Raw genomic sequence first — 12,552 nt, 5'->3', positions numbered from 1 at the left:
AGATCTATAAATGTACCCCTGGACCTTCTTGAAATTTCAAGAGAATATAATCAAAAAATTTCACACATTCACTATTACACCTCACTAAAATCAAATGTGACAATGCAGCTGAGTACAGTGTGGCAACAGTAAACCAGACATCTCGCTGGCATGTGTGAGTCTGTCATGACTCACTTAGTAGCACTCTCACCTCTGAAGGTTGTGGACTCCGGGAACTTGAGCACAAAAATCTAGGCTGACACTCCAGTGCAGTGCTGAGGGTGTGCCACATGGTCAGAGGTGCTAGCTTTTGGATGAGGCATTAAACTGAGGTACCATCTGCTCTGTCAGGTAGATGTCAAAGATCCTATGGCAGTATTTCGAAGATCAGGGGAGTTATCCCTGGTGTCCTGACCAATATTTATCCCTCAATGAACATCACTAAAACACATTATCTGTTCATTATCACATTGCTGTTTGTGGGAGCTTGCTGTCTGCAAATTGGCTGCCGCGTTTCCTACATTACAACAGTGACTACACTTCAAAAAAAAATTTACTTCATTGGCTGTAAAGTGCTTTGGGATGTCCGGTGGTCGTGAAAAGCGCTATATAAATGCAGGTCTTTTTTTTTCCAGGCAACACCACAAGGAAACTAGTTACTGCATAGTGCTCTTGTTTCAGTCCAAAACAGTCTTGATATATTGTTATCCTTTAATTTTTAGATCCGAGAACTTGTACCCGAATCCCAAGCTTATATGGATCTCTTGGTCTTTGAGCGCAAACTGGATCAGACCATAATGAGGAAACGACTGGAGATTCAGGAGTCTATGAAGAAACCCTTAATGGTACAGCTCCTCAAAAAATTCAATTCAGTTACATTTTTGGGGGGTTTTAAACGATTTTCTTACTCGGATTTGATAGTCTCAAACAGTTGGGCGCGGGGAGCCGAGGTTTGGATCACCTCTAGTTTACGTAGGGTAGAATGCGGCAGGCCAGCCAGGAGTGCATTGGAATAGTCAAGTCTAGAGGTAACAAAGGCATGGATGAGGCTTTCAGCTGTGAATGAGCTAAGGCAGGGGCGGAGACGGGCGATGTTACAGAGGCAGAAATAGGTGGTCTTAGTTATGCTGCGGATATGTGGTCGGAAGCTCATTTCAGGGTCAGATATGACGCCAAGGTTGCGAACAGTCTGGTTCAGCCTCAGACAGGTGTTAGGGAGAGGGATGGATTCAGTGGCTCGGGAAAGGAGCTTGTGTTGGGAACCGAAAACAATGCCTTCGGTCTTCCCAATAGTCAATTGGAGAATGTTCCTGCTCAGCCAGTATAGTCGGACAAGCAGTCTGACAATTTAGAGATAGTGGAGGGGTTGAGAGAAGTGGTAGTGAGATAGAGCTGGGTGCCATTAGCATATATGTGGAAACTGAAGCTATGTTTTCGGATGATTTCGCCAAGGGACAGCATGTAGATGAAAAATAGGAGGGGGCCAAGGATAGATCCTTGGGGGACACCAGGGATAACAATGCAGGAGCAGGAAGAGAAGCATTGCTGGAGATTTTCTGGCTACGATTAGATAGATAATAATGGAACCAGGCGAGTGCAATCCCACCCAGCTGAACGATGGTGGAGAGGCATTAGAGGAGGATGGAATGGTCAACTGTGTCAAAGGCTGCAGACAAATTGAGAAGGACGAGAAGGGAGAGCTTACCTTTGTCACAGTCACAAAGGATGTCATTTGTGACTTTGAGGAGAGCCGTTTTGGTACTGTGGCAGGGGCGGAAACCTGATTGGAGGGATTCAAACACGGAATTGCGGGAAAGACGGGCATGGATTTGGGAGGCAACAACATGTTCAAGGACTTTGGAGAGGAATGGGAGGTTAGAGATGGGGCGGTAGTTTGCAAAGACGGAGGGGCCCAGGGTTGTTTTTTTGAGGAGACGGGTGATTATAGCAGATTTGAGGGAGAAGGGACAGTACCTGAGGAGAGAGAACCATGAACAATGTCAATGTAATCAAAACATTAACAGAATGATCTTTGTATTAGTTGTTTCACTTGTGTCTAAACTTGCTGCCAGATTAAGAGGTTTCCAGTAAAGACAAGCTACCATTGCATCAGCCTAGTGTCTTTGGTTGGGGAGGTCATTTGTTACCAACCACAAGATTGTGAGGTTGAAACTGGGCTCCCTTCCACTTGGATTTGGTCACCTTAGTGTTTGAGTTTCATGGCTTCCTCCTGCTTCTGTCCGTTATTGGGTGGTTAGGCCTGTGGACCTGCTGTGTACATGATGTGCAGCGAGGAAAAGGAGACATCAGGCAATCATAAAATAGCCTAGTTGCAGCCATGGACAGGTATTTGGCCAAAAGCTTTGCGCTGTCTTGACCAGAAGTGATCCAACATACCTAACTCGAGGCTGAGGATACAGAGTTTGAGCTGGTCTGTCATTGTCTTCTAGTGGCTCAGACTGTCTGGCAATTCTCAAAAGAAGATCATCGAGAAGATTTGTGTAAACAATCTCCTCCTGTCTCTCAGCTTTGTCAGGATATGCAATAGCAAGTGACTTGCAAGAGGAGAAATTCTGGAGAGAGAAATGTTTAATCTCACAGTTTGCAGGATTAACAGATGGCCTGACTATTATTTGCAGATGTCCCACGTTGGAAAGTTTCTGAGACGCTCGGTGTTTTCTTCATTTCAGCAAAAGCGCAAGCTGCGGATTTACATCTCCAACACCTTCACTCCAGCCAAGCCCGAGAGCGAGGAGGGGGAGACCGTTGCATCGTGGGAGCTTCGGGTAGAAGGAAAGCTCCTTGATGATGTAAGTTGGACTTGGTACCTGTACCTATTAAATATATCAATAGTGAAGATTGTTTTATCTGTGGCTAATGCATGCGCACTCACAGTGATGTACCAAAATGCTTGTTTTTAAATAAATACCAGGGTGCAGTATTTTTTGAACAAGTACCTGAGAATGGAGCTATTGGAGTGGCTTGTACTGTAGAACTCTTAAGTGAACACTACAGTTATATACGTTTTTTTTTAACTGTAATACCTGGCATTGGGTCAGAGAGAGGGTATTGACTGCCTGGCATTGGGTCAGAGTGAGGGTATTGACTGCCTGGCATTGGGTCACAGTGAGGGTATTGACTGCCTGGCATTGGGTCACAGTGAGGGTATTGACTGCCTGGCATTGGGTTACAAGACTTCAGTTCAGTTGAGAGATTATGATGTAATCATAAATTGTAAGACTGAAGCTGGCAATTAGCAGACCCTCAAGACCAAACTACTACCAGCTATGTGTTCTTTACAATATAATGTACGGTTTATGCACCCTCTATATTTTGTCAATCCTATAATGTATCATCTGTAAGTGGAACACATATATATTAAATGACCCAGTTCGATACGTATCCCATCTCACAGAATAGATTTGTTACAGCCAATGTTCCTATTAATTTTTTTTGCCGGGGGGGGGTACGCGGCCCCTTTAAGGAGTGGTGCAGTCCATTCAAAATACTGCGCATACGTGGTTTTTCGCATTGAACAGCTGGCGGCATGAGAGGTCCAGAGAGCTGTGCGACTGCACAGCTTAAAGGGAGCATTGATTATAACACTAAGATAAATACAGTGTAGAAATAACATGGTGGAGCAGGGCATGGCGATACAGTTTACCAACGCTACAAAGCTGTAAGGGCACAGTCATTACATGCAAGGCAGTTGGTGCAATGAGTCCCTTATCTTGGCTGTGCTGTCAGAGCAAGGCTTGGAGATCAATCTAAGCAAGATCGAGAAAATGAACGATCGCGCCACCCAAATCCTGAACGACAGGTTATCGAGCGGGGTTTGCTGAGGCTTAGTAGCAGGGTTACATCCTGTCCTGGCAGTGTGTCCGTTTATAAGCAGGAGTGTGTTTAACCAGGTAACTGAAACGTGCTGATTCGGCCATTTCCCTTTCCCAGCCTGGAAAAGTGAAAAGGAAGTTCTCATCCTTTTTCAAGAGTCTGGTTATTGAATTGGACAAAGATCTGTACGGACCAGACAATCACTTGGTGGAGGTAAGATCGGCAGCTTGGCAATGATTGGGTTAAATAACAAGACAGGGCTCTTGTGCGCTATCCCTTCCTCACACCTGCACAGAAAGCACGAATCATCATCATCATAGGCAGTCCGTTGGGATCGAGGAAGACTTGCTTCCACTCCTGAAGTGAGTTCTTTGGTGGCTGAATAGTCTAATACGAGAGCCACAGACAGTCGTTGAGGGAAAGGGTGGGTGGGACTGGTTTGCCACACGCTCCTTCCGCTGCCTGCGCTTGGTTTCTGCATGCTCTCGGCGTTGAGACTTGAGATGCTCAGCGCCCTCCTGGACACAGTTTCTCCACTTAGGGCGGTCTTTGGCCAGGGACTCCCAGGTGTCAGTGGGGATGTCGCACTTTATCAGGGAGGCTTTGAGGGTGTCCATGTAACGTTTCCGCTGCCCACCTTTGGCTCGTTTGCCGTGAAGGAGCTCCGAGTAGAGCGCTTGCTTTGGGAGTCTCGTGTCTGGCATGCGGACAATGTGGCCTGCCCAGCGGAGCTGATCGAGTGTGGTCAGTGCTTCAATGCTGGGGATGTTGGCCTGGATGAGAACACTGATGTTCGTGCGCCTGTCCTCCCAGGGGATTTGTAGGATCTTGTGGCGACATCGTTGGTGGTATTTCTCCAGCGACTTGAGGCGTCTACTGTACATGGTCCATGTCGCTGAGCCATACAGGAGGACAGGTATTACTACAGCCCTGCAGACCATGAGCTTGCTGGTAGATTTGAGGGCCTGGTCTTCGAACACTCTTTTGCTCAGGTGGCCGAAGGCTGCACTAGTGCACTGGAGCTAGCACAAAAGCATTGTGAGGCCGCTGCAAGCTTAAACGCACAGCTTTAACATCCAGATTAAACACATAACATGCAGAGTCAATCAACACAGAAGCATAAGAAACATGATCTCACTACACAGCCAGATAAACCAGTTCCACAGCAGGAGGCATACATAATGCTACTCCTTCACTATCCTTCAGACATCCGCTGCATGCATTTTCAATATACGTGTCTTAAATACCAGCCATTGTGACACATTTCATAAAGTCCCCTGCTTGTTGGCTTTCATCTCGTTTGTTTTATCTGAAGCTAATCTGACTGCGCTGCACAAGGTGTGAATGTGTTTGAAAGCTTCCGCTACGCGTATGATGGTAACTCCCATTTGCTCCTGTTGCGGGAGTTGAGACAGGCTGCGTGTTCCTGCTCCTGCCTCCCTGCTTTTGTTTTTACCTCCGAGGACTCAAATGTCTCTCGGCAACATTAATGCTGCACAAAGGTGCTGGCAGCCCTAGGCTGCCCCAACTCTTCCCTTTGTTAATATTTGTCGATCTATATTCTATTCCAAACTGTATCAGGGATTATAATAGCAACCCGGCAGTTTTCTGTATGGCTAACTTGTGTTTCATCAGCGGAAGGATTTGGGACTGTTGAGCATCAGGTGTAGACGCAATCCTCAGTGTAGATGCAGAGAGAGAGAAATAAAAAGAAAGCTCCTCGAGTAACACCAGCGCTGAAACTATTAACGGACACAATTTCAAGGTGATGTTTTCGATCTGTGCAACTCCTCCTCAGTGGGGTGAATTCAACCGTATCTTCACACAAGGAGAACTCCTATTGCATAGTCTGGCCCCAGTGTTGCAATGTTATTCCCCAATAAAAAGTAAACTGTTGAAACATTGTTCAACTGAAATAGATTGTGCTCTGCGGGCCGTTCCCCCGATGCCTCAGCTTTAATGCTCTTGTATTGATGTTTAAATCCTTCCATGGCCTCACCCCTCACTTTCTCCGTAACCTCCCCCGGCCCTGAAACCCTCCCCACAAGTTTGACTGTGGCCTCTTGTGCGTCCCCCTCCCTTTACCCCACCATTGGCAATGGTGCCTTCAGCCAATTAGACCCTCCATTCTGGAATTCTTTGCCTAATCCCCTCCATCCCTCCAGCTCCCTCTCTCTTCCTTCAAGAGCCTCCTTCAAACCCACCTCTTTGACCAACCTTTTTTGTCCATCCCTTGTCATCTCGCTTTTCCTTCCCCTCGTGTCCATTTCTTTCCGTGTGCCTCGGTGAAGCGCCTCGGGACATTGTTGTTAAGGGTGCTACATGAAGCGCAGGTTGTGTTTGTTACAGGAGAATTAAATGCAGTTCGTTGCATTCAGAGTAAATTCCTCCCCAGCCGCTGACCACGCAAGTTAGACAAGTTGCAGGAAAACCAGAGGCACTGTTGGCGTGTGCCCCAGTGGAGCAATTCACAGAGGCCTGAGAGATAGTCCCTCGCCGACTGGGATGTAAATAGTTACAGGACACCTAGAGGGTAGGAAAGGTCATTTTTAAAAAATGGTCGGGATTTAAAAGTAAATGCTGTGGCACGACTGGCATGGAGCGTAACTTGACTTGTAACTCTGGATTACAGTGGCACAGGATGCCCACCACCCAGGAGACTGACGGCTTTCAGGTGAAACGCCCAGGAGATGTGAATGTGAAATGTACCCTGCTACTGATGCTGGATCACCAGGTAGGAATTTTCAGCTTCACTGGAACTTTTCAACGGTGAAACAGAAATAAAAGCTGCTCCCTGCATCACATGCTCGTGTCTCTGGCTCCTTACGCGGGTAACTTTTTTAAAATTCATTTTCGGGACGTGGGCGGCGCGGGCAAGGCTGCATGTATTGCCCCTCCCTGTTTGCCCCGAGGAGGTGGTGGTGGAACTTCTTGAACCGCTGCAGTCCGTGCGGTGAAGTCGCTCCCACAACCTCATACTTGGTAGAGGTTTGATGCAATAGAGAGGCTTGCTAGCTCACTTCATAGGGCAGTAAAGAGCCAACCAGGTTGATGTGGCACTGGAATCACATATAGGCTGGACCGGGTGAGGATGGCAGGCTGCCTTCCCCGAATGACATCAGTGAATCCTTTGGGTTTTTACGACAATCCAGTGGTCTCTGTTTACTTGTACCAGCTTTTTATTTACAGATTTGTAAAACTGAATTCGAATTCTCAATCTGCTGGGATTTGAACTCAAGTATTCTCAATAGTCCAGTAATCATCATCATCATAGATGGTCCCTCGAACGAGGATGACTTGCTTCCACATGAGTTCACAGACGTTTCAGTGAAGGACCTGATATTCCAGTCCTGAACTCCAGTTGAAAGGGTGGAAGATGCCTGTGCGTTGTTTTTTTTTAAACTTGTGACCGTTGCACACCAGCCACCACACGGGCTTGACAGAGCTAGGCCTTTATCCAGTGGCGAGGGTTAACCAGGACGACTGGAGACCAGCTCTGCCGCACGGACCTAGTGCGCACACATATCACAGTGTGGGCTGGCCCGTGCTGCCCCTGGGCCCCCGTACCCTCATTTGCCACACCTCCGCCACGATCTCTCGCCGCCCCTCCGCCACAAAACACTGGCTGCACCTCCGCCACGAGTAATGTAACCACTACAGTACCATACCCAATTTAACACCAAAATAAGGTGATGTTGATATTATGGCTCGCAAGTACCTGCGCCCGTTGTGTGGATTGGAAACCAGTGTCTTAACATTCTTTAATGGGTAATGAGCTAAATATAGCCATTGTTCCCAGCAGGTAAAGGGTACACCCCAAAGCTGTAAAGTGGAAATTGCTGTAGAATTGGTGCTTAAAGTTAGGAAACACATACGGAACACTAACTTCGTTTTAAGGATAAGGAGAAAAAAAACAGTTGGGTTACGAGGCTGCAGGATAATTAAGGAAATCCGATAGCATCTTACCATGAAAACAACATTCCAACCATCTATGCGGTGCACAGAGCTGTTGGATCGTGTTACAGCTTGCAGCTCGCCCAGCTGCTGTAGTGTAGAACGTATGTTTTGTTTGCTGGCAAGGGGTTGTGATTGTTCGGAGTCTGCGGTGATGGCCGTGTCCAGGTGGTGGCAGTTTCACTTTGTGTGATTGTGTGCTGCCACGGACGGGAAGTGCCGGTAATGGAACTGTGTGAAGCTGATCAAACTGTGCCGCCTGTGACCACACCTGACTTTGTCTTCCACTCCAGCCCCCACAGTATAAGCTGGATGCCAGGTTGGCCCGGTTGCTGGGAGTACACACTCAGACCCGGGCTAACATCATGCACGCACTGTGGCTGTACATCAAGAGGAACAAGTTGCAGGACTGCCATGAAAAGGAATATATCAACTGCAATCGCTACTTCAAGCAGGTAAGCCACACTCCACTCAACAGAGAGCCAGAGTTCTTAGTCCCAATATAGATGCACAAGTGCAACCTGTGATTCCTCATACAATCAGTTCCTCAGCTCAGTGCTTAGGGGCAAGCTGATGAGAGAGCACAGGGCGATTTTTCCCTGTGAAAGAGAAAGAAAATTAAAAATTGCTCTTTCAGATCTGATGGATGGTATTTCAGGTGGCACGGATAGAAGCTTGGAAGGACCTCGACTGTCCACTTTTGGTGAGCAGTCAACTTTGTCATTTAGTGCATAGCGTAGGCAGACCTGAAACATGAAATACAAAATCTAAAGCAATCAGACTCTGAGCATTACATAGCCTTGTCCCAATCACTAGTTTTTCAGTTTATTGGTAGAATAACAGAATGCTTATGTTTCTGTGTATATACGCTAAAGTCCAGTCCTTCTCGGGAATCCATCTAAAGCAAGTGTGTCCAACCTGTGGCCTTTGGGCCCCATGAAGGAAATATTTGCAGGGCTATGGGGAAAGAGCAGAGGAATGGGACCAATTCGACAGCTCTTTCAAAGTTGAATGGCCTCCTCCTGTGACGTATGATTCTCTGAGACCTGAGCCTGGCCCTCAAAGCCGAGGCAACTGTTGGTGCTTATATTTCTTAATTTGCTCTGTTTGAATTATGTGGGCCTGGGGGTTTTGGAAAAGACTGCCCCTATTGACGGATAAATCCTCAATCAGAACACCAAGATCTGTTGGTATCAGCAGCTTGAGATAAATGCAAATTAATGGTTTTAAAATGATACCGGACTTCCCCTGCCCGCCCCCCCCCCCCACAGTTTCATGTGGTTCACAAACCCAAATGCGTGGACACTCTTGGCAACACCACGACATGATGAGGTACTTCAGAAATGTCTGTTTGTCAGTGAGGCTGCATCTCCATTTTTAAGTTGAATTCCACTCTCCATGTTGTTCTCCGATGGCCTTGCACCACACCAACTACAGCTGGAGAGCAGGCAACTTATTCTAGGCCTCTTCTAGTGCCACGCTGGAGGCAGGCTGACAACTGTCTCCCCTCAGCCTCCATGTGTTATCACCCACCCAATAATGCCGGAGTTAAGAACTTTAGTCGAGTGGGAATCAGGCATCTGTTTGTCCATTCTATTCCACATGTTGACATTCTTGTGCAAATTCAGTAGGTATTTCGTGATGTATTAAGTTACTTTGGACAATGGTATTTTATATATAATAAGTGAATCAGTCCATATAAAATCTAACTGCTTAAACACAAGTTTAATATGGGAGTCCATTTGAACTCTCAATAATAAATACCAATGGTTCAATAACCTAGATGTCAGTAAAGCTGAGATCTGCCTTGAGAACCTCTCAGTTTTTTTTTTATTCGTTCCGGGATGTGGGCGTCGCTGGCAAGGCCAGCATTTATTGCCCATCCCTAGTTACAGTTCCCTTTTGCTGTGTCTCCTCTGTTAACAGTGAGTCTGTTTTCTTAGATCTTTAACTGCATGCGAATGAAATTCTCTGAAATTCCAATAAAACTGGCTGGCCTCCTGCAGCATCCAGACCCCATCATTATCAATCACATGATTAGGTAAGACACGAGGCGTGCTGTTCTGACTCGCACAGTCAGGAGTTGTGTCGAATATTTGCTTCATCAATGCCGTGATTGGTTGAATTTATTTTTATTCGTTCATGGGATGTGGGCGTCGCTGGCAAGGCCAGCATTTATTGCCCATCCCGAATTGCCCCTTGAGAAGGTGGTGGTGAGCCTCCGCCTTGAACCGCTGCGGTCCGTGTGGTGAAGGTGCTCCCACAGTGCTGTTAGGGAGGGAGTTCCAGGATTTTGACCCAGCGACGATAAAGGAGCAGCGATATATTTCCAAGTCAGGATGGTGTGTGACTTTGGAGTGAAATTTGGAGGTGGTGGTGTTCCCATGCGCCTGCTGCTCTTGTCCTTCTAGGCGGTAGAGGTCGTGGGTTTGGGAGGTGCTGCCGAAGAAGAATATGTAGATCAATGCTGGCCAATGTTTTAAAGGTCACGCAGCACTTGACGCTTTTGTTGTAGCTTTGTTCTCGGCGAAAACTGCCACTCGATCATTAGCCGGAAATGAAAATGAATCTTGCGGTGTAAAGGTAGAACGAGTCGCTGACAGCAAAGCAGAGCTGCTGTGTCTCTCAAAGGATTAGTGGCACCTGCAAAGATGATCAGAAAACAGTGAAGGGTCGCAGAGGGAGGGTTTTACCTGCCAAAGGGTCGATGAAAGAGGGATAAGAACATAAGAAATAGGAGCAGGAGTAGGCCATTTGGCCCCTCGAGCCTGCTCCGCCATTCAATAAGATCATGGCCGATCTGATCTTGTTCCCAACTCCACTTCCCTGCCCGCTCCCCATAACCCTTGACTCCCTTATCATTCATGCCAACGAAGACTGGAGGAATATACTGAATAGCCAAGGATGGTGAGAGGCTAGGAAAAATGTGCTAAAGTATCGGTGACGGGAATTCCTGGCCAGTTTTTTAGGCTGCCTGTGAGTTACAGGTGAAAAGTAAGCTTCTCACCCAACTGATTTTGATAGAGACAATTCTCATGAAAATATTACAGCTACCCTTGTAGATTGGATCAGTACTGTGCTCAATGACTTCAGCCAACTGACGTGGCTCAATACCCATGCGATTATGTACTGGAAATGGGATGACTGGCAGTGAGTTACAGGTGGAAATTCAGTCAAGAGGTTCACAAACTGGAAAAGCATTCATTTATAGCCTATATTAATGACTGTGCACTGTGATATAGTCATTGATGATTGGGTGCAGTAACAGAGTGGGAACGGTAATAGAGTTTGTATTTGTGACGGTACAGTAATATAGAAACTGGTTATAATAATATAAAGTCTCTCTTAGTGATGGTACAGTAAGGAAGAGTATTAGTAGGTTTATATAATCTATGTTAATGACTAGATGCAGTAATATAGTGTGTGTTATTGACTGGATTACAATAATACAGAATCTGTATTAGCGAGCAGATATGGTAATAAAGCTCTCATCGTGTGGTTAACTGCAGTGTTGAACCTAATGATCAGAAGAAAACTGCTTGTTATGACATTGATGTAGAGGTTGATGACCCTTTGAAGAGTCAAATGAGCAACTTCCTCCTTTCAACAACCAACCAGCAGGAAATCGCAGTCCTGGATATTAAGGTAAGCAGTTTTTTTTTATTCATTCATGGGATGTGGGTGTCGCTGGAAAGGCCAGCATTTATTGCCATTGCTAATTGCCTTTGAGATTATGAGGTTAAGCAATGTGAATTTCTTTTGATTTATTGAGGCTATAGTGGCAATTTTCCCCGGATACTTTAGGCACTATAGAGCCTCCGAGGTGGCCAAGTTGGGGTCTTGAGCTGCAACACCAGTTTAGCCCACGTTTAGGGCAAGGTGCCATCATGGTAAAGGAGTTGAAGCACGCATTAGGAACAGAAGCCTGGAGGATTGTTACAGGTCAATTAAATTGCCTGCTAGCATTCATTAAAGAGGCTGCACGGCATTTTGGTGGCGAGCGCTTCAAATAACGCCCTCTCCTGACAGCGGCCAGCTAAACGGGAGTAAACAGGTAATTGCTGAGGATTTCGAGCACTACTTCAAGGCATGCTCACCTTTCAATGTTCACTTAACTGCTGGAGGTTTGAAGAGGTCTTTTGATGCACAGCGGGAGACTTTCTGGGGCAGTTTGTCCAGACTTCACCAACACTATCAACAGTGTTGGACCCCAGCTATTTACAATATACATCAATGGTTTAGATGAAGGAATTGAGTGTAATATCTCCAAGTTTGCAGATGACACTGAGCTGGGTGGCGGTGTGAGCTGTCAGGAGGACGCCAAGAGGCTGCAGGGTGATTGGACAGGTTAGGTGAGTGGGCAAATGCATGGCAGATGCAGTATAATGTGGATAAATGTGAGGTTATCCACTTTGGTGGCAAAAACACGAAGGGAGAATATTATCTGAATGGCGGCAGATTAGGAAAAGGGGAGGTGCAATGAGACCTGGGTGTCATGGTACATCAGTCATTGAAAGTTGGCATGCAGGTACAGCAGGTGATGAAGAAGGCAAATGGCACGTTGGCCTTCATAGCTAGGGGATTTGAGTATAGGAGCAGGGAAGTGTTGCTGCAGTTGTACTCATCTGGAATATTGTATTCAGTTTTGGTCTCCTAATCTGAGGAAGGACGTACTTGCTATTGAGTGAGTGCAGCGAAGGTTCACCAGACTGATTCCCGGGATGGCAGGACTGACATATGAGGAGAGACATGGATCAACTGGGCCTGTATTCACTGGAGTTTAGA

At 46.5% G+C, this 12,552-nt stretch overlaps 1 protein-coding gene across 5 annotated transcripts in view; it reads left to right on the top strand.

Annotated features, from left to right (window-relative positions):
• Nucleotides 1-12,552, top strand: part of LOC139233851 (SWI/SNF-related matrix-associated actin-dependent regulator of chromatin subfamily D member 2-like) — a 47,887-nt gene that overhangs the window by 9,258 nt on the left and 26,077 nt on the right. For all 5 annotated transcript variants that reach the window (XM_070864448.1, XM_070864447.1, XM_070864451.1 and 2 more), the window contains exons 4-10: nucleotides 702-824; nucleotides 2,670-2,789; nucleotides 3,931-4,026; nucleotides 6,446-6,547; nucleotides 8,061-8,222; nucleotides 9,711-9,808; nucleotides 11,277-11,412. In XM_070864448.1, the coding sequence (XP_070720549.1) occupies nucleotides 702-824; nucleotides 2,670-2,789; nucleotides 3,931-4,026; nucleotides 6,446-6,547; nucleotides 8,061-8,222; nucleotides 9,711-9,808; nucleotides 11,277-11,412 (837 nt within the window). The remainder of the gene's footprint in view (nucleotides 1-701; nucleotides 825-2,669; nucleotides 2,790-3,930; nucleotides 4,027-6,445; nucleotides 6,548-8,060; nucleotides 8,223-9,710; nucleotides 9,809-11,276; nucleotides 11,413-12,552) is intronic.

This window comes from Pristiophorus japonicus, chromosome 21 (assembly GCF_044704955.1).
Source record: "Pristiophorus japonicus isolate sPriJap1 chromosome 21, sPriJap1.hap1, whole genome shotgun sequence".
NCBI classification, from domain to species: domain Eukaryota; kingdom Metazoa; phylum Chordata; class Chondrichthyes; family Pristiophoridae; genus Pristiophorus; species Pristiophorus japonicus.
This window is presented reverse-complemented; position numbering and strand designations above follow the sequence as displayed.